This window comes from Microchirus variegatus, assembly GCF_963457635.1.
Source record: "Microchirus variegatus genome assembly, chromosome: 7".
Classification (NCBI taxonomy): domain Eukaryota; kingdom Metazoa; phylum Chordata; class Actinopteri; order Pleuronectiformes; family Soleidae; genus Microchirus; species Microchirus variegatus.
The window spans coordinates 3,640,931-3,659,707 of record NC_139808.1 but is presented as its reverse complement, the minus strand read 5'-3'; the positions used below and the strand labels follow the sequence as shown (position 1 = coordinate 3,659,707).

General features: G+C 40.7%; 1 protein-coding gene across 2 annotated transcripts; it reads left to right on the top strand.

Annotated features, from left to right (window-relative positions):
• The first annotated feature begins 947 nt into the window (after nucleotides 1-947).
• Nucleotides 948-18,186, top strand: mrps16 (mitochondrial ribosomal protein S16). 2 transcript variants are annotated; one of them, XM_083892854.1, is made up of 4 exons: nucleotides 948-1,017; nucleotides 15,099-15,130; nucleotides 16,943-17,209; nucleotides 17,895-18,186. In XM_083892854.1, exons 2-4 carry the CDS (start codon nucleotides 15,118-15,120, stop codon nucleotides 18,029-18,031), a joined length of 417 nt encoding a protein of 138 aa, XP_083748980.1. In that variant the 5' UTR covers nucleotides 948-1,017; nucleotides 15,099-15,117; the 3' UTR covers nucleotides 18,032-18,186. The 2 variants fall into 2 exon arrangements, with proteins under 2 accessions (XP_083748980.1, XP_083748979.1); XM_083892853.1 differs by lacking the exon at nucleotides 948-1,017 and adding an exon at nucleotides 14,766-14,907.
• Nucleotides 18,187-18,777: the final 591 nt, after the last annotated feature.

The following is an 18,777-nucleotide window of genomic DNA, read 5'->3' as shown; positions in this document are numbered from 1 at the left end:
TCAAAATCACGGGATCGGATATCAGACGGATAAAATTTGATACAATTCAAAATCAAAAATCCTATATATATATATATGTATAGCATGCTTCACATGCACAGACCGTAAAAGTGTAAATTACAAATCGGCAAACGCATTTTAGCCGAGTCATGTTTGGGCTGTTTATTCCCTCTTTCATTTGTTACACAGTTGGAGAATTATGTCTTTGACATGACGACTCGGCACAAATGTGTCGTTCACAGCTTCATACGTTCATAAATGGACTAAAATGATGGTATCGGACTAGTATCGGTATCGGTTTGTGATATCGGTCGAGTCAAGTCAACTTAATTTCTAGAGCACCTTTAAAAACAAACAAAAGTGCTTTACAGATTTAAAGGCACAGCAACAAAAAAAATGACATAATAGAATAGTAAAATGTTAAAAACTACATAGAAGTGTCCGAGTTCCATATTTTTATACTGAGGTGAAGGCCAAGGAGAAGAGGTGGGTCTTTAAAAGCAATTTAAAGTGTTTGATGGTGGTACACAAAAACACAAAAAAGTGGTATGTCTCATCCCTATATGTGTGTGTGTGTGTATATATATGTATATGTTTGTGTATGTATGCATATATATGTATGTGTATGTATATGTATATATGTATGTATATATATATGTATTTGTATGTTTGTATGTATGTATATATATACACACACAATAACACAATGTGAATCTCCATCGAACCATGTCCACTAGTGGGCGACTCCTGCTTCATGTGTTGTTCAGTTGATATATTGCTTCATAACTCATGTCTGGCCACCTTCTGCTGCCCCACAAACACCAGTGTTGTAGACCCAACATGTGCATGAATGTGTGTGTGTGTGTGTGTGTGTGTGTGTGTTGTGTTTCAGTGCCGCCTGACCACAAACGGCATCTGCATCACGCACAAACGCCCCCGTCCTCGTCACAACACCCTGAAGTTCACGCCGTTTTATCCTGGTTGTTTCTGCAGGGTTCAGCTCAGCGCCTGGTTCACGTAAGTACGTCTCTGCTGCGGCACACACACACACACACACACACAGCCTCATGATACAGTGTCTCCAATCTTATCTTGATCACAGTGATCTTCAAACACTTTCCCCCCATAGCCTCTCATTATTTGTGTTATGGAAATTACCAAAGTTTCTTTTCAGCTTGTAGGTGAACCTCCCTCTACATCTACATGTATTTTCCCATCTTTTTTTTCTCTCTTTTTTCTACACCCAATGTTTTGCCGTTCACATTATGAAGCACAAAAGACAAAAACACCTTTGTTGAAAGGCCTCGGTTTACACTTTATCTTTTTTTTCTCAGAGCTGAACGAAGGAGATAAGTAGAGAGGCATTAAGTACGTAAACATTTTCATTTGAATAGTTCTGTTGTTTTTTTTGTTTTATTGGATCCAAACAAACAACACTTTTTTTTCTATATACTTAGATTATGTATATTAGCAACTGGTATATTAACCATGAAGAGGGGAAATGCTTGAGGGATTAACAATTTAAATGGATGGGAGAGACATTAAAATCTGTAAAACTAGTTTAGAATACAAGAAAATGACTCAAATTACACTAAAACTTTCAGACAAATACATCACTTTTGTGTCTGTGACAATTAGCAAAGCTAATTAGTTTGTTTCCTGAAGCGTTTTTTTGACCCATTTTGTATTATTTCCAAAAATGATTTCCTCTCAGCTGACCTCACCTCTGTTGAAATTGAGTGAACGGCACCAAAAAAAGCTTCTACATTTAATTAAACAGTGCTCATAATGAATATCTGCCTCCAATTAAAAGTGGAGGGAGTTGATGACGCCGTCATCCAGAGAGTGACACACACACACACACACAGGGACATGGCCTGCACTTCTGCCGTCATCACTTTAAGTCGCTGAGACGTTCTCACATCTGCTCAGAATTATCCAAAAAGTGTAATCACTTCCTCGTGGGAATTGTTCGATCGTGACGGCGACGGCGAGGAACGTCTCTGCAGGAGGACACTGCAGAAATGCTTGTTTTTTGTTTTATACCTTTTAATTAAAGAAAGCTGATTTGAGACACACATGGCGTCATGTGTTGCCACCGAAACGGCCCCGTATGTACGGGTCTGACGAGGTGCAGGTTTGGCTAATCCAGAGAGGAAGGGCCCAGGAATTCCTCACACTCATTTGGAACACGTTAGCCCCGATGTGTGAACCTTGTCTGAACTCACTCAGGAACATGCAGGAAATACACAACACACAATATAATGTTCTGTTGAACCATTTCCAATTTTTTTTTTTAAATAACCCTTCAGAGATGCAATCGGGGAAAATCGCTACATCTACAAATCCATCAGATTAATTATCAGAGGAGAGAAAATCACTGTATGAATTGATGTCATGTCGCATCAAGTTCACATTGTTGTCATTTTTGACATTTCAAAGCAATATCTGCTTTAGATCACAAGACTTCACACAACAACAACCTCAAACATTGTATGTTTACACACACACACACACACACACACACACACACACACTCACACACACGTGTGTGGCAGAGGAGCGGGAAAGCGACATGTGTTACGTCGTTATGTTGACATCCGAGATCTGGAGTCTGAGTTATGAGTCACGGCGACATCTATAACTCAGCAAGTGATCAAACACAGAGGTGGAAAAGTTTACTGGCGTTACTGGCATTGAGTAGGTTTTTGTACTTTTGTGCTTTATGTTTTTTTTTTTTTTTGGAAGATCAGTACTGTGCTTTAAATCACATCCATTAATGAGTAAAAAAAAAGCCTGAATTTAAGAAAAGAAAATTCATGCACTGGAATCTTTGTCAGTGAATGGTTAGGACAGGTAAACGATGAAGACTGGTAAATGATGAGAGGTGAATGAAGATGAGGACAGGTGAACGATGATGAAGGCAGGCGAATGATGAGGACAGGTGAATGACGAGGACAGGCGAGTGATGAAGACAGGTGAACGATGACGACAGGTGAATGATGGCGAGGACAGGTGAACGATGATGAAGGCAGGCGAATGATGAGGACAGATGAATGACGAGGACAGGCGAGTGATGAAGACAGGTGAACGATGATGAGGACAGGTGAATGATAAAGACAGGTGAATGATGATGAGGACAGGTGGACGATGATTTAGACAGGCAAATGATGAGGACAGGTGAATGATGATGAGGACAGGTGAATGCTGAGGACAGGTGAACGATGATGAGGACAGGTGAAAGACTAGGACAGGTGAAAGACTGGGACAGGTGAATAATGATGAGGACAGGTGAACAATGATGAGGACAGGTGAAAGACTAGGACAGGTGAATGATGAGGACAGATGAATGACGAGGACAGGCGAGTGATGAAGACAGGTGAACGATGATGTAGACAGGCGAACGATGATGTAGACAGGCGAATGATGAGGACAGGTAAGCGATGATGAGGACAGGTGAATGATGATGAGGACAGGTGAATGATAAAGACAGGTGAATGATGATGAGGACAGGTGGACGATGATGAGGACAGGTGAATGCTGAGGACAGGTGAACGATGATGAGGACAGGTGAAAGACTAGGACAGGTGAAAGACTGGGACAGGTGAATAATGATGAGGACAGGTGAACAATGATGAGGACAGGTGAAAGACTAGGACAGGTGAATGATGAGGACAGATGAATGACGAGGACAGGCGAGTGATGAAGACAGGTGAACGATGATGTAGACAGGCGAACGATGATGTAGACAGGCGAATGATGAGGACAGGTAAGCGATGATGAGGACAGGTGAATGATGATGAGGACAGGTGAATGATAAAGACAGGTGAATGATGATGAGGACAGGTGGACGATGATGAGGACAGGTGAATGCTGAGGACAGGTGAACGATGATGAGGACAGGTGAAAGACTAGGACAGGTGAAAGACTGGGACAGGTGAATAATGATGAGGACAGGTGAACAATGATGAGGACAGGTGAAAGACTAGGACAGGTGAATGATGAGGACAGATGAATGACGAGGACAGGCGAGTGATGAAGACAGGTGAACGATGATGTAGACAGGCGAACGATGATGTAGACAGGCGAATGATGAGGACAGGTAAGCGATGATGAGGACAGGTGAATGATGATGAGGACAGGTGAATGATAAAGACAGGTGAATGATGATGAGGACAGGTGGACGATGATGAGGACAGGTGAATGCTGAGGACAGGTGAACGATGATGAGGACAGGTGAAAGACTAGGACAGGTGAAAGACTGGGACAGGTGAATAATGATGAGGACAGGTGAAAAATGATGAGGACAGGTGAATGATGAGGACAAGTGAACAATGAGGACAGGTGAACAATGATGAGGACAGGTGAAAGACTAGGACAGGTGAATGAGGACAGGTGAATGAGGACAGGTGAATGCTGAAGACACGTGAACGATGAGGACAGGTGAGCTATGATGAGGACAGGTGAATCATCATTACAGGTGAAGGATGATGAGGACAGCACTTTAATTTGTAAAGGTTTGCCTTTAATTGAAAACAATTCATGTGAGATTTGTGTTCCCTTGTCCTTTTTGCACGACGCAAGAAAGAAACCCAACGTTGTTAAAAAAACAAGCAATTATTTCTTTTCTTTTTTTTTTACTTTCACTTGAATAAATTTTTAGGCCAGTTCTTTTACTTACACGTAAGTAAAAATGCATCAAAAATAGTGGTTCTTTTACTTGAGTAGAATATTTCACCTTGACCTCTTTCCACCTCTGTCTCTCTCTGACAAACTAGACAAGGACACGTGAGAAAGTGTGGTTCTGTAACGAGAAGACAACACAGTTATACTCCAGCTCCGGAGCAGAGAGTGAACGTCGCCTCTTTGTTGCGTTTCCATCATCGGGAAGATCAGCGCTGCACAAACTAGTGTGGGGGAGGGGGAGGGGGGGGGGTGACGTCACTCTCACACTGGCAGCCTCAGCTGGACGAGTGCAGGTGTGGGTGCAGCAGTGGCTCCCCGAGAGTTGATCGATGGCAAAGTGGGTGACACCCTGTCACTGCTCATTATAGTGTGAATTCCGTTCCCTCAGTAACACCTTCGCTTGGCGTGAGCAGCACAAACTAGTGACGTGACACCGGAGCTAGAGACGCAAATCAGAGAGTGCAAATCCAATTTGATCCCTGAGGAACAGGTGGAAGACATCGGAGATGGTCGACGGTGAAGCGCACAAAGGGGTCGGGGTTAGTCTGGAAAATGGGAGCCCATCTCGTGCTTTGAAGCAAGGAAGACACTGAAGGAACAAACAAGTAGAAAACACGAGGCACATGACAAAGCACTGCTGATGGCTGTTGTCCCCCGAGCGTCTGACGCCGTTCGAACACTGCTCCTTTATCCCCACTTAAACAATAGGATAAGGAAGCTCTTATCACCTCGCAGCAGAGCTCACCTGTCCACTTGTGTTTAATGGGGGAAAAGAAACCCAATAAATCGCCTCCTTCTGGTTTTTTTTTTACTGTCACGCGGCGTGAGATCGCACTTCAAAAGCAACCAACCAGCCCCGTTAAACGTCGGTTTACATAAGGATGGTCGTGAGAGTTTAACACGCTTACTCGCGTGTAAACAAGGTACCGTGTCGCGGCCAAACCGCGGCCCATCTCTGGTCTTTGATGATTCGCCTCAGACTGGCACAAACTCCGTCGAGATATGGCGCAAACCGCTTTAAATGGTGCGTAACCTGTCAGAGCCGCCCACAATATCCCCCGAGATAAGGCTTGCTTTTTGGTTTAATGTCAGGGGAGTAATCTCGGTGTCGCTATTGGGTATTCAGGTTATAATAAACACCCCCCGAATGTGAAAGATCACAGATGAAGAGAGATTTCCCCCCCGAAGCGTGCGTGCGTGCGCGCGTGTGAATCGGCGAACAAGCAAATCAGAAAGAATTTGACTTTGATGACATTTGTTGCTCGTCTTCCAAAGATTTCCTTCAAAGGTTTTCCTAAAACAACCAGAGGCATCAGATTATCAAATTATATATAATACAATAACATCTCTACGTATACGTGAACATTCCTTGAATTTTAAACTCCGCTCTGTACCAATTCACCTGCGCTCGCGTTCGGCCAGTGAAGGAACACTATATGGGATGCTGCTATCGTTTCATTTCCAGTGGCCAGTGTTACAATCCATTTTACACAACCCCAAAAAAATGCTCTGTGTGTGTGAGAGAGAGTGCGTGTGGGGCATGTGATACAACCGAGATGCTTGGGTATCACGCTCTGATGTGCATGCCAAATCCACTTGTCCTCTCACACAACCCACCAGTGTGGCTCTGCAGCTTCAGCTCCGCCAGCAGAGGTCTGTGGAGAGCAGCAGCAACAATGTAACGTGGTGCACTGACGGAATTTGAGGACATAGGAAAATATTGAAAAGGCGTTTTTTTTTTTGTGGATTCCCACGGTCCACAGAAATTACATTGTTCAATTTATGAAATGATTCAACTTGGTTAGACTTAATTCAGTTTTCTGTAATTTGACTCTGTCTTTCTTTTGAAATAGTGCCTTTATTGTGGAGTCAAATACATTTTCCACTAATGACAATAATGTTTAACCTAAACTATTGCATTATCAGCTCTGCTTTCCGTGTCTGTTATTGACGCCATCACTTAACCCTTAATGCACTCTCGGTAAAGTGCTGTGGGAATAATGCACGACTCCTTATATGGACATCCTGGGGCTGTGTGTTTATAGGTCACGTATTCAGGCTTTAAAGGTACAATATGTAGTATTTATGGGTTTATATAACCCAAAATCCACTTTTTTATACATATTATGTGCTCCTGCATTGTCTAGTCGCTGTATAATAGTTTTTGTTTCATTTTCGTAGTGTTTCAAAAAGTCATGTTAAATAACATGACCGCGGACCGCGGTTGCATAGCCACTGTTAGCAGCGAGACGCCATGTTTCTACCGGAGCCTGTAAGGACAAACGCGAGAGAACAAAACAAGCGTCTCTTTACTTGTAGCGGAAGTCCCGCCTCCTCTCTCTCCGCTTCGTCTGCTACGGCCGCGGTAGCTCCGCCCTCTCCCTCACCTCACGAACCTCATCTACTGACACGGAGAAAGACAACGTTTGACCAGCTGCGGATACCGTAGCGCTCAGGGAAGGGAGGGGGTGAGCATAGCAGCAGGTCTTTGTTGTAAATTTCAGCCTCTCCTCTAGATGGCACTATAAACTACTTATTTCCCCTTTAAAAAAAACTACCATTTTGTTCGTCTTCTTATGTGTTGTTGTTGAGTCAAAGTTATGATTCATTTTATGTCCCATTTTTAGTCGTGATATAACGTAGCATGTGCCGAAGTCACAAAATCAGACCCTTTTTCTTTTGTTTTTGTTCATAAAAACGAGCAAAAGTGAACTTGTGACGTATTTCAAAATATCACAAATTCAAAAGTCTTTCTTTTCACTGTTTTCATCTTGGATTGCGATATGTTTTCTTTTTTTCTTTCTTTCTTTCTTTAAAAAAAAAAAAAAATCCTCTTATTAAATTGTTAGTGTCCATCTAATATGATTTAGCATGTCACAAATGATCTGATAATGGCATGATTTAGGAAATCCCCCAACTAAATGTGTGTTTTACAGCCTGTTCAGGACAGAAAAACCTCTTCCCACTGTTTTTGCGAGCTTCTCATGTGCACTCATACACTCTTAGAAATAAAAGTGCTAAATAGAACCACATAAGGTTTTTCGGCTTGTCCTCATAGGAGAACCACCAAGAACCCCTTTGCTCTGAATCAAAATGGTTCTTACTGGAACCATTAGTGTTACCAAGAACCCTTGAAAAATGCTTTCTTCTGGAAAAGGGTTTTTCCGAAGCAAAAGGTTCCAGGTAGAACCTCAGCCCTTGTTGAAGAACACTTTTAACCTTATTTCTAAGTGTATGGTTTCATCCCACAATTCAAAGGCATTAAAGTGAACCACAGAGTCGGTGTAGACCACATTTGAGCAACACCGACTTGTTAATATTGCCTTTTTTATGTTATGGGCTTAAAGTGGCTTAAATATAAGTGACATTGGGTATATTATATATATATTTTAGGCAGAATAATAGACCTTTTCAGTCACAGGCGCCGTATGACCTCTTGTCTGTGAGCTCTTTGTGATGCCCTCTCTGTCCGGGGCCAGAGCAGAGGCAGCCGTTATGGTTTTTTTTGCAGCGAGCACCTCATGGAGAAAGACAGGGATTCAGTCACAGATAGGAGGGTCAAGTGATCTCCCTGCTCTGGAAAGATCCTGCAGATGGCTGTGGTGAGACTAATTGTGATAGCATGCAAAATGGAGGCACTACTTTTATCTTCATTAACACAGAGACGTTTTGTTTTTCTACGATTTGTTGACTTTTTTTTTTTGCAGCCACTGATTCGAGCAGAAAGCGTTCCGTCTTCTTTGGAAGTGAGAGACATGTGGTCGATCGCCCCGGGCAACAAAGTAGTGAATATTATGGGTAATAGATTTGTTGTTGATTTTAAGTCCAAAACCCTAAAAAGATAAGACAATATGGCTGAAAAGTACAAGTCTCAAACAGCAGCTGACAACCTTCTTCCCTAAAAATAAAGATAATAATAATAATAATAAAAATCCTTTCATACAATGATTGTAGCTCACAGTGCTTCACAATATAAGGGAAAATAAAATGTAAAATGCAAATACAACAATAAAACACAACACAGGGTGGAAGGAAATACGAAAAATCCAAAGTCAAAAAGTAAAACCCTGTCTTAACTTTGAAATAAAACAAAATATGCAAATAAAACAGTAAAATACAACACAGGGTGGAATGAAATAGGAAAAGGCTCGAGTCAAGAGGTTAAAACCCCTGTTTTAACTTTAAAATAGACAAAAATGCAAATAAAACATAACACAGGGTGGAATAAAAATGAGCTACACTCATAGAAATAAGGGTTCCAAAAGTGTTCTTCTACAGGGGCTGAGGTTCTACCTGGAACCATTTGCTTCCAAGGGTTCTTGGTAACACTAATGGTTCCGGTAAGAACCATTTTGATCCAGAGAACCCTTTAAAACCCCTTTCCTTAATAAAGGGTTGTAAAAGGGTTCTTGGTGGAACCCTCCGAAACGGTTCCAGGTAGGGTTCTCCTATGAGGACAAGCCGAAGAACCTTATATGGTTCTACTTAGCACTTATTTCTAAGAGTGTAGTTAAAGCTTGAGTAAAGGGATGAGTTGAAAGTCCATACTATATACATGCAAACACATGAACACAATAATAAATCAGAACCTGACCTCACGCAACATAATTACATACCACACACACACACTTTAAACATTAACAAATTAATTATACATGTTTATTCACAAATTACCATGGGGCTATCAGGGAGATGTTGGTTGTCATTCATCGTCTACTACACACACAAGGACACTGTCTGTTCATCTACCTTAGAAAATGTATTATTTTGTGCAAAAATGGTGGTCAGAAATCCACAGCAATTCAGTGGTTCACACAAGGACTCACAACAAGGAGTTTTGTGTTGTATTTTAACGTTTTAAGAGGGAAAAAAAGCAGATTTCCAAGCAACGTTTTCCGTCTTCTGATGTGCACTCATATGATTTCATCCCACAACTCACAGGCATTAAAGTCAGTGTTGCTCAAATATGGTCTACATGTCATTGTGAATATTGCCTTTTATAGTTGATGGGCTTAAATTGGCTCTAAAGTTGAAATAAGTAGGTAGAAAACATGTTTTTCAAGCCTTTAAGCGTATAAATCAAGGGTTCTCAAAGTTCTGATACCTGAGGGCCAATTTAGGAACCCAACATTGGACTGAGGGCCGCCAAGGGAAAAAAAAAGGGAAAAAAATAAATCACATTTGTAATAATTTTAATGACCAGATTGCAGTTCTACAGTTTAGCGTTAAGTAATATAAGCGTTAATATAATGTAATTTAAGCATTAATATAATAACGCTTTATAATTTACTGGGTAATTACCCAGTATTTTGGCCATTGTTCTTACCTTCTAATTACAGGTTAATACCGAGTAACACATTTATGTTACCATATATTTACTGGGTAAATAGCTAGTAATTGGTAGCTGTAGCTACCTGCTTATTACCAGCTTATAACCCAATAATACACTCAAATTCACCATATAGAAACCAGGTAAATACCCAGTATTTTTGTTTACACTTATTGGTCTGTATCCAGTAATGTCCAATAAACATTTAACAAGCTTACTAGCGCCTGGATTAAAACTATCAACTGTAATTCATTGCGGGGCCGCCAGAAATGTTTCTGCGGGCCGCCATTGGCCCCCGGGCCGCACTTTGAGAACCAATGGTATAAATGGACACAATTTAATTAAGTAAAGTCCCCTGATTAGTTTGCATGTCAATCTTTACGGTTATATATCTTATTCTTATTTGACTGCGCAAGTATTGAGGGCACAGATAACTAACTATCTGCTGACTTTCATGGAATCCTGCTTTCGAGCAATCGTTCTTCTGAGAACATTTATGCATGCTGTCATTAAGAGTGAAACGACTCGTTGTCTTCTTTGGTGTTTCAGGAAAACTTATTATTATTATTATTATTATTATTAGCATTGTTCTTTCCCTGAGACAAGATAAGAAGAAGTATTTTGTCGTCACGATGACCACATAAACAACTTTATATATACCAGTGTTTCTCAATCCTGGTGTTTCCCTGCTCCAACACCCGATTTTGTTCGGAAAGCGTATCACTGCCACTGTATCACGTTATAAATGACAGAAATAAGGGTTCCAAAATGGTTCTTCTACAAGGGCTGAGGTTCTACCTGGAACCATTTGCTTCTGAAAAACCCCTTTCCTGAAGAAAGGGTGTTTCAATGGTTCTTGGTAACACTAATGGTTCCAGTAAGAACCATTTTGATCCAGAGAACCCTTTAAAACCCTTTTCCTGAATAAAGGGTTTTAAAAGGGTTCTTGGTGGAACCCTCCAAGTCTTGGCTCCAATTCTTGGCTAGCCAAAAAGGGTTCTTCTATGAGGACAAGCCGAAGAACCTTATGTGGTTCTACTTAGCACTTTTATTTCTAAGAGTGTTGACTCGTTTGTATGATTCAAATGAGACATGAGAAACCAGAGAAAACCCATATTCACACGGGAGAATCAAACCCCGGGACAAAACTTCATTGACAGCCAAATATCTGCATTAATTATCATCTTTACTCCATAATAATGAACAAAAACGTGTGTTTTTGGTCATTTATCTGCGTTCACATCCAAGCAAATAGAGGAAGAGTTTTAGTAAATGCAGAAAACTAAGAACAACAAATTGTTTCTTTCAGCTCACAGAGGTGATATCGCTCACATCTTCCACATAATCAAATTAACTTCTCCTCTTAAAGCAGACCTCTCTTAACTTTTTTTTTACGAGGAAAAAAAATATCTGGTCATCTGAGCGTCTCTAACTGAGCTGTCACAGGCGATTAGAGGAGGAACAACTCGTCTTGGTATCCCAAAGAGCATGAGGTCCTCACGAGAGAGTTATCCACGACGAGAATCAATGTCACCGTTCAGATAATCACGCATTGCTGATTCGCCGTGTAAGATGCATTTCGTTTGCCGCCTCGCTGTGTAAAAGCCTCTATTCATTTTCACATTTTCTACGCGGAGGACAACGTGGTCAACTCGATCGCGGCGCTTTCCTTTAAAAAAAAAAAAAAAAAAACTCAGATCCCTGCTTGTCTGGATAAAAAAGTGCCAACGCTTCTTCGATATATTTTTGACAGTATTCTACTTTTGATTCCTATGATTCAATTGTTCAATTAGTCTGTGATGTTTTCTCTCCAGACCGGCTAAATTAATCTGCGCTAACATCACAGCTACAGTGTCGTGCATTAACGCTACATAATTCTGTGCATGTGTCAGGGAAGTATCCAGAATGAGGATACAGGGATGCAGCCATTATGGACGCCAGCATGCTACACTCTTAGAAATAAGGGTTCCTAAAGCGTTCTTCTACGAGGGCTGAGGTTCTACCTGGAACCATTTGCTTTTCCCGAAGAAAGGGTTTTTCAAGGGTTCTTGGTAACACTAATGGTTCCAGTAAGAACTATTTTGATCCAGAGAACCCCTTTAAAACCCCTTTGCTTGAATAAAGGGTTTTAAAGGGGTTCTCGGTGGAACCCTCCAAAAGGGTTTCAAATGGAACCTTTATAAAAAAGGTTCCACCTCGAACCATAAAGGGTTCTTCCATGAGGACATTCGGCGTAGTTGTAGTTGAAGGCTTGAGTTAAAGGGATGAGTTTTAAGTCCATACTACAGACAAACATGCAAACACATGAAAACATAAACACATTAACACAATAATACACAATCATTTTTTATATAGTCTTAGTGTTAATATCTTTATTTTGTACTTTTTTTAAATGCATGCTTGTTATTTATTATCCTTATCTTTACTGTCTTGCTGTTGTAACGCTGTGAACCCCCCCAATGCGGGACGAATACAGGACTATCTTAACTCATCCTACCTTAAAGGGTTTTAAAAGGGTTCTTGGTGGAACCCTCCAAAAGTGTCCAGGTAGAACCTTTTTTTTTATTATAAAGGTTCCACCTGGAGCCAAATACCTTATATGGTTTTAGCACTTTTATTTCTAAGAGCGTACCAAGCGAGCGACCGCGCGCGATGTTGCCATGCATTAAGTGGCACAGCCTTGTTCTTATCCTTCACTCGAAGCATTATTTGAAAGCGATTGAAATGGGAATATAATCAATTCAAATAGAAACATAGGAAGGCGTCTTTGTCATGAATAGTCAGTGATTTGTGTGTACGAGGAGTCATGGAGGGACAGTGGGATATTTTCAGTTCTGCAAACAAGGGCCCATCTCTTCAGTGACCTCTCCTCACACACACACACACATAGAGAGTGTAGGAGAAAGAGAAAAACAAGCTTTACACAACAGGAGTGTGAAATCACCATGTTCCAAGACTGTGGGTGAGGAGGAGGAGGAGGAGGAGGATGGGGGGGGGGGGGGGGGGGGAGAGGCAGAGCAGTGACCCCCTGAATTCATTCAGGAAGTCAGAGTGTCTCATTTCATCTGGGGTCAATGGTGGAAACTGATTTGAAAAACCCTGTGCTATACCGATACACATGGAATAAAATAAAAAAAAACTCTCCACACACACATTAAACAATGTGCAGGATTATACACCAGAGAGCCTTATTTACGTTTCACTATAGATGATATTAATCTCAGTTCTAAAACCAAACAAGCGTTTCATTTCAGCCCCATTAGCTCCGTTATTACTAGAAAAAAAGCATTGCATGAGGTGCAGATTATTGTTAAATTCACACATGAGTTTTAGGTATTTGGCTGCATTATCCACAGACACGTGTAGCGTTAGCAGCTAGACATTCATTTCCTAATTAAGTCGATGTAAATGTGGTACAAATTTGCAAAATTAATGTACATATGCGATGTGATTTTACATTACTGGACTGTTTCATTGTACACACAATAATACAGTATAGCACTGTGTAGATTACTCATTATGTTAACATAATTGCTTGTATTTTAATTAAAATACTTCACCAACAGTGGCTATATAAAGTGGTTAAGTTTATCCTCATTTCAAATTCCTATGTAATAATTCAATAGTTCGATAAAGCTGCTTCATATTTACTTTCAGTATTTGTGCTTGCAGGGTTTAAACACTGAATATCAAAGTATTGCTTTGTCATATTTTTTCAATGTGTTTTATTACTGTGAAGTCCATATTTTTTGCAGAACACCACTGCCTTGCAAAGCTTGTTGAAGAGGCCAGATGTGTGGTATTGAAAATGTCTTCTTTTTCCATCTGTAGTGACAGAAGACTTGTGGAATAGTCTGATCAGGGAACTTCAAAAGTGTCCAAAACCACCCGAAAATTAGATATCAAAGAAAGATTTTCACAAAACACTAAAGGTACTGTGGAATGATGTGGCTGAAAAGTTGGTTTTATGTCTTAGCAAACTTCTATACGAGCAAGTTTAACACATTTAACACGTGATTGGGAAATAATGATAACGATATGGTCATTATAACAGATTAGATTAAGAACCCTTTTAAGTCCCGCAAGGGGAAATTCAATTCTGCAGTGAGTTAGTGAACACACACAGCACACAGTGAGGTGGATAACATGCTAACCCAGCGCAGTGAGCTGCCATGCCAGTGAGCGGCGCTCGGGGAGCAGTGAGGGGGTTAGGTGCCTTGCTCAACAGCACTTCAGCTGTGGACTGGTCGGGGATTGAACCGGCTACCTTCCGGTCCCAAGCTCGAAGCCCGAACCACTAGGCCACACTGCGAAAGTCACCAGTGTTTTATGGCAAGATTAAAAATTATGTGAAAATTACTTTTGTAGGTTGATAGAAGTTTAATTTTATTAACTTTTCCAACTGATTTTTGATGTATATTTTTTCTATTAAATCAATAGATTGTTCTAGAACCACTTAGTTTACAAAAAAATAGTATGTGCACTGTAAGCTACTTTGAGAAACGTTTTTTTGTTTGTTTTATTTTTATTTTTTTTAAATCGCGTTTCAGGAATGTTTTAAGCGAGCTATAGTTAAATAAATTAATAAATAAATGTAATACATAAATGTTTAGACATAAAACATCTGCAAGTTCACTGTCGGTTCAGAAAAATAGTGCTGCATCTGCGCCATCTAGCGTCTACAAGAGGCAACACGTTAAACGTTAAAAACCGGAACCAGCTGCGTCACTTCCGATTGAAAAAAAAGAAGCTAAAAACATGGCGGCTCACAGGCAAATGTCACATTACTCCGTGTGCTGAAAACAAACAGTGAATAACATCTGTTTTTTGAAATATCTGGAGCGTAAACAGGTGGAGAAAGCTGCGGGGATTTTAACTGGACTTCGTCGGAGGTATTTCGTAATTAAATGTGCTAATTTATGTCCTGCATGTAGCGTAGTAAGGTGCTCGTAAGTTAGCCGCTAAGTAGCCAGAGACGTCATTGAATGCGTCATGTAAAAATGTGTTGTTTACATCGTATTTCATATCGTACTACATGCCAGACTACAGGTGTTTTATTTACTTTTTTTTTTGTCTTTTCCAGATATACTCGAGTTTACAAGATGGTCCATTTATGTGAGTATGATAAACAGGCACCTACACACTCACCCGCCACATAATTAGGTACACCTGTTCAGCTGCTCATTAAACGTAAATATCATATCAGCGGGTCACATGGAGGCAACGTTTAGATATGTAGGCATGACCTGCTTAAGTTTACAGCAACAGAATGGGCAGCATTTTTTCAGGGGGGAAATACCTTATTAATAATGTTGACAAAGGTAACCAGTTCTTACGCAGCATGGAAAAGTATGGAATTTAATTTGAGTAATTTCCAGGTCTGGATAAGTATGAAAACAAGTATGTTTGTGTTGTTTCCAGACTGTTATATCACTGTCTAAAATTAAATATATTACTATATACAAATTAAAACATGTTACTAACGCAACATAGCCTACCTGTAGATGATATGAAGCTAATTAAGCTGGCTGTAGAATGGTGTCGAGTTATCATGGTTACCGTTTCTGACTGCGATTCTCATTTATTTATTATTTTCCATACGTGTGGTCGAGCCAGCCACCGATTGTCGGCAGCGACAGTGTCATGTGTTGTTTTCCAGTGAAGGATTTTAAAACCATCCATCCATCCATCCATTATCTACCGCTTTATCCTCCACCAGAGGGTCGCGGTGGGTGCTGTGCCTATCTCAGCCGACATTGGGCGATAGGCGGGGTGCACCCTGGACAGTTCGCCAAGTCCATCACAGGGCCACATATAGAGACAAACAACCACTCACACACTCACACCTACGGTCAATTTAGAGTGACCAATTCACCTAATCCCCATATCGCATGTTTTTGGACTGTGGGAGGAACCGGAGAAACCCGCGCACACACGGGGAGAACATGCAAACTCCTTGCAGAAAGGCCCTTGTTCCGAAGATGTTCCAAACGGGTCTTCTTGCTGCAAAGGCAAGAGTGCTAACCACTACACCAACCGTGGGCCATTTTAAAACCATTTATTTACATAATAAGCATTTAACAATTGGTATTCAGATTTTTAATTAATATTGATGTAAAAATCCTCTGAGAAGTCTGGAAAAGTATGGAATATTGAAATGGAAAACGTGTAGGAACTCTGGGTAACTCGAATACCAACTGACAATATTTGAAGGGGCATCTTTGAATGTTCAACCGTGAAGCGGTTGGTCCACGGCAGCAGACGTCGCTGAACACTAAAAGATAAGTTGTTGTTGCCAATTATGTCTTTCTGTCTCAAATCCATCCATTCATTTTCTACCACTTTATCCTCCACAGGAGGGTGTGCTCAACCTGCGGTAATTTAGTGTCCAGTTTACCCTAATCCCCCGTATTGCATGTTTTTGGACTGTGGGAGGAAGCTGGAGAACCTGGAGAAAAGCCAAATACACACACAGGGGAAGAACAAGAGTGCTAACAACCACTACTACACCAACCGTGTGACCTCTGTGCCAAAAATAAAATCATTTTGTGAATGACCATGTCATGCTCATACATTGCGCTTTGCTATCGGCTTTATTACCAGACTTTGATCAGTGCCTTCATCTTTAATTGAACTGGTAATCATAGCCGTAAGCCCCTCGTAGCCACACCGTCACACATGGGTGTAACAAGTTACAGACACGGATATTGCATACACAACACTAACACTCACTCTTCGTCCCTTGAAGAAAGTAAATTTGATTATAGCTTTGTGTATAATCAGAGTAATGGAAACTACACTAGTGTTTATTAGATTTTCATGATAGTGTTTATTAGATTTCATCCCACGGCAGCAGTCGTAGCTTTAAAAAAAAAACGCATCTCTCACTGATGAACTGAATTCATTCGCGCTCTTTTCCCTTTGCAGCGTCACTCCTCCTGAAGAAGTACCACGGCGGTTACGTGGTCATCCGACTGGCTCTTGCGGGTCACAAACAGGCGAACAGACCCTTCTATCGCATTGTAGCGGCTTTCAATAAGAGGGCAAGAGATGGGAAATACATTGAGCAGCTGGGTACCTATGACCCCCTCCCCAACATCCACAACGAGAAACTCGTCGGCTTCAACTATGACCGGATTAAATACTGGATTGGTTGTGGCGCACACCCTACACAGTCTGTGTCCAAGCTTCTAGGTGTGTATTAAATGCGTACGTGCGTCATATCAACATTGTATTATGTTGCCATCAGCCTGTCAAAGGAATTATGCTATGCCCATATTAATCTGTTTAATGAAGGAGGTTCCGTAGATAATAATGGCACTACCTCGAGCACCTCATCCGTGCTCGCTCGTTTAAAAGAATTGTACAGGTGCAGATAAAAATATGCCACGGATTACAACAAGCAACTCATGTATATTCTCATGTAATCATATCACTTAGTGTTTTATGAATTCAGAAACTGTTTGAAATTGCAACTGAAACTGGGAACTGAAAATATAATAAATGGCTGGTTACAGTTAATACAGAAGAAGAGAGCGGGGTTTGGCAGTTTGGAGATTTTAGGGTGTTCCCATTTGTTTGTAAACAGCAGTGTTTTTTTTTTGCTAATTTGAGTTATCATCAAAATATGAATTTTGATTGTTTGCATGTGTGCTACCCATCGGACGCAATGACTTTGAAAATAAATTGACCTTGGTCAAATAAAACATAAAAGCTGTGAAACCTCGCATTGACTGAATACAGGTTTGAAAAAGTATTATTTTATTGTATTTGTCCATTTTAACATTACTGTAATGTATCTCTAACAACATTGTGTCGTTTAAACTTTTCTGTGATTTGTGTGGTTTGTTAATACTTTGTGGCGTCTCTCTTTCGGTAGGGTTGGCGGGATTCTTCCCTCTGCACCCCATGACGGTAACGGAAGCAGAGCGCCGCAAAGCACGAGCCGAGTCGACGCAAGCGACAACGGAAGCAAAGGGAGGTCCAGAGGAGGGACAGATGCAGGCTGAGGTGTGAGAAATAAAAACGGGGGACTTCATATATTTAAATGTAGGGTGATTATTACAGGCAGTTGTTTCTACTTAATGTTCTGTGTCATTAAATTGCAGTGTTTGAATACTATTTGAGTTAGGTTGCAGTTTTTTTTTGTTGTTATTCTAACCTACTCAAATTAATTATTTTCATTTTGTCGATCATTCCTCCTCCTTTTGTCTGACTTTATTTTTATTTTTGGCCTCAATGTACGTCAATGTACGTCAGTGCGCACACGCACATCTTAAGTAAATATTACAAGTGTCAAATGCAAAGAAATCACAAGTGGTTGGGTTTGTTGATGTGATTATTGTCATGCCTCCTAGCACCAGTTTCTTTTTAGCCGAATGGAAACTTCTCCACCCGCCTACTGCGCTGGGTGTTTTCAGTTCTGCGGAGATTTATCGCCCCACTCTGTAAATATTACAGATCGATTACTCACGTGTTTGGCAGAGAGATTGTCACGCAAGTGTTAACCGTTCGCCAACCTACAAACTAATTGCCGACTTACACGAGTCGCACGAGGTTAGTCTACTGTTTTTGACACGTGCTCAAGTTCTTCTGCTTCAGCAAAAACAATGTACGATTGAATCTAGTTATATAACGTACAAAGGTTTATCTGAATAAGATGGGGAGGGTGGACACACACACTATTTTGGGCTCTCAAAGATAAAATCACATCACCACGCATGCATACAAACTTCCAGATAATGGTGGTGAGTCTCTCTTTC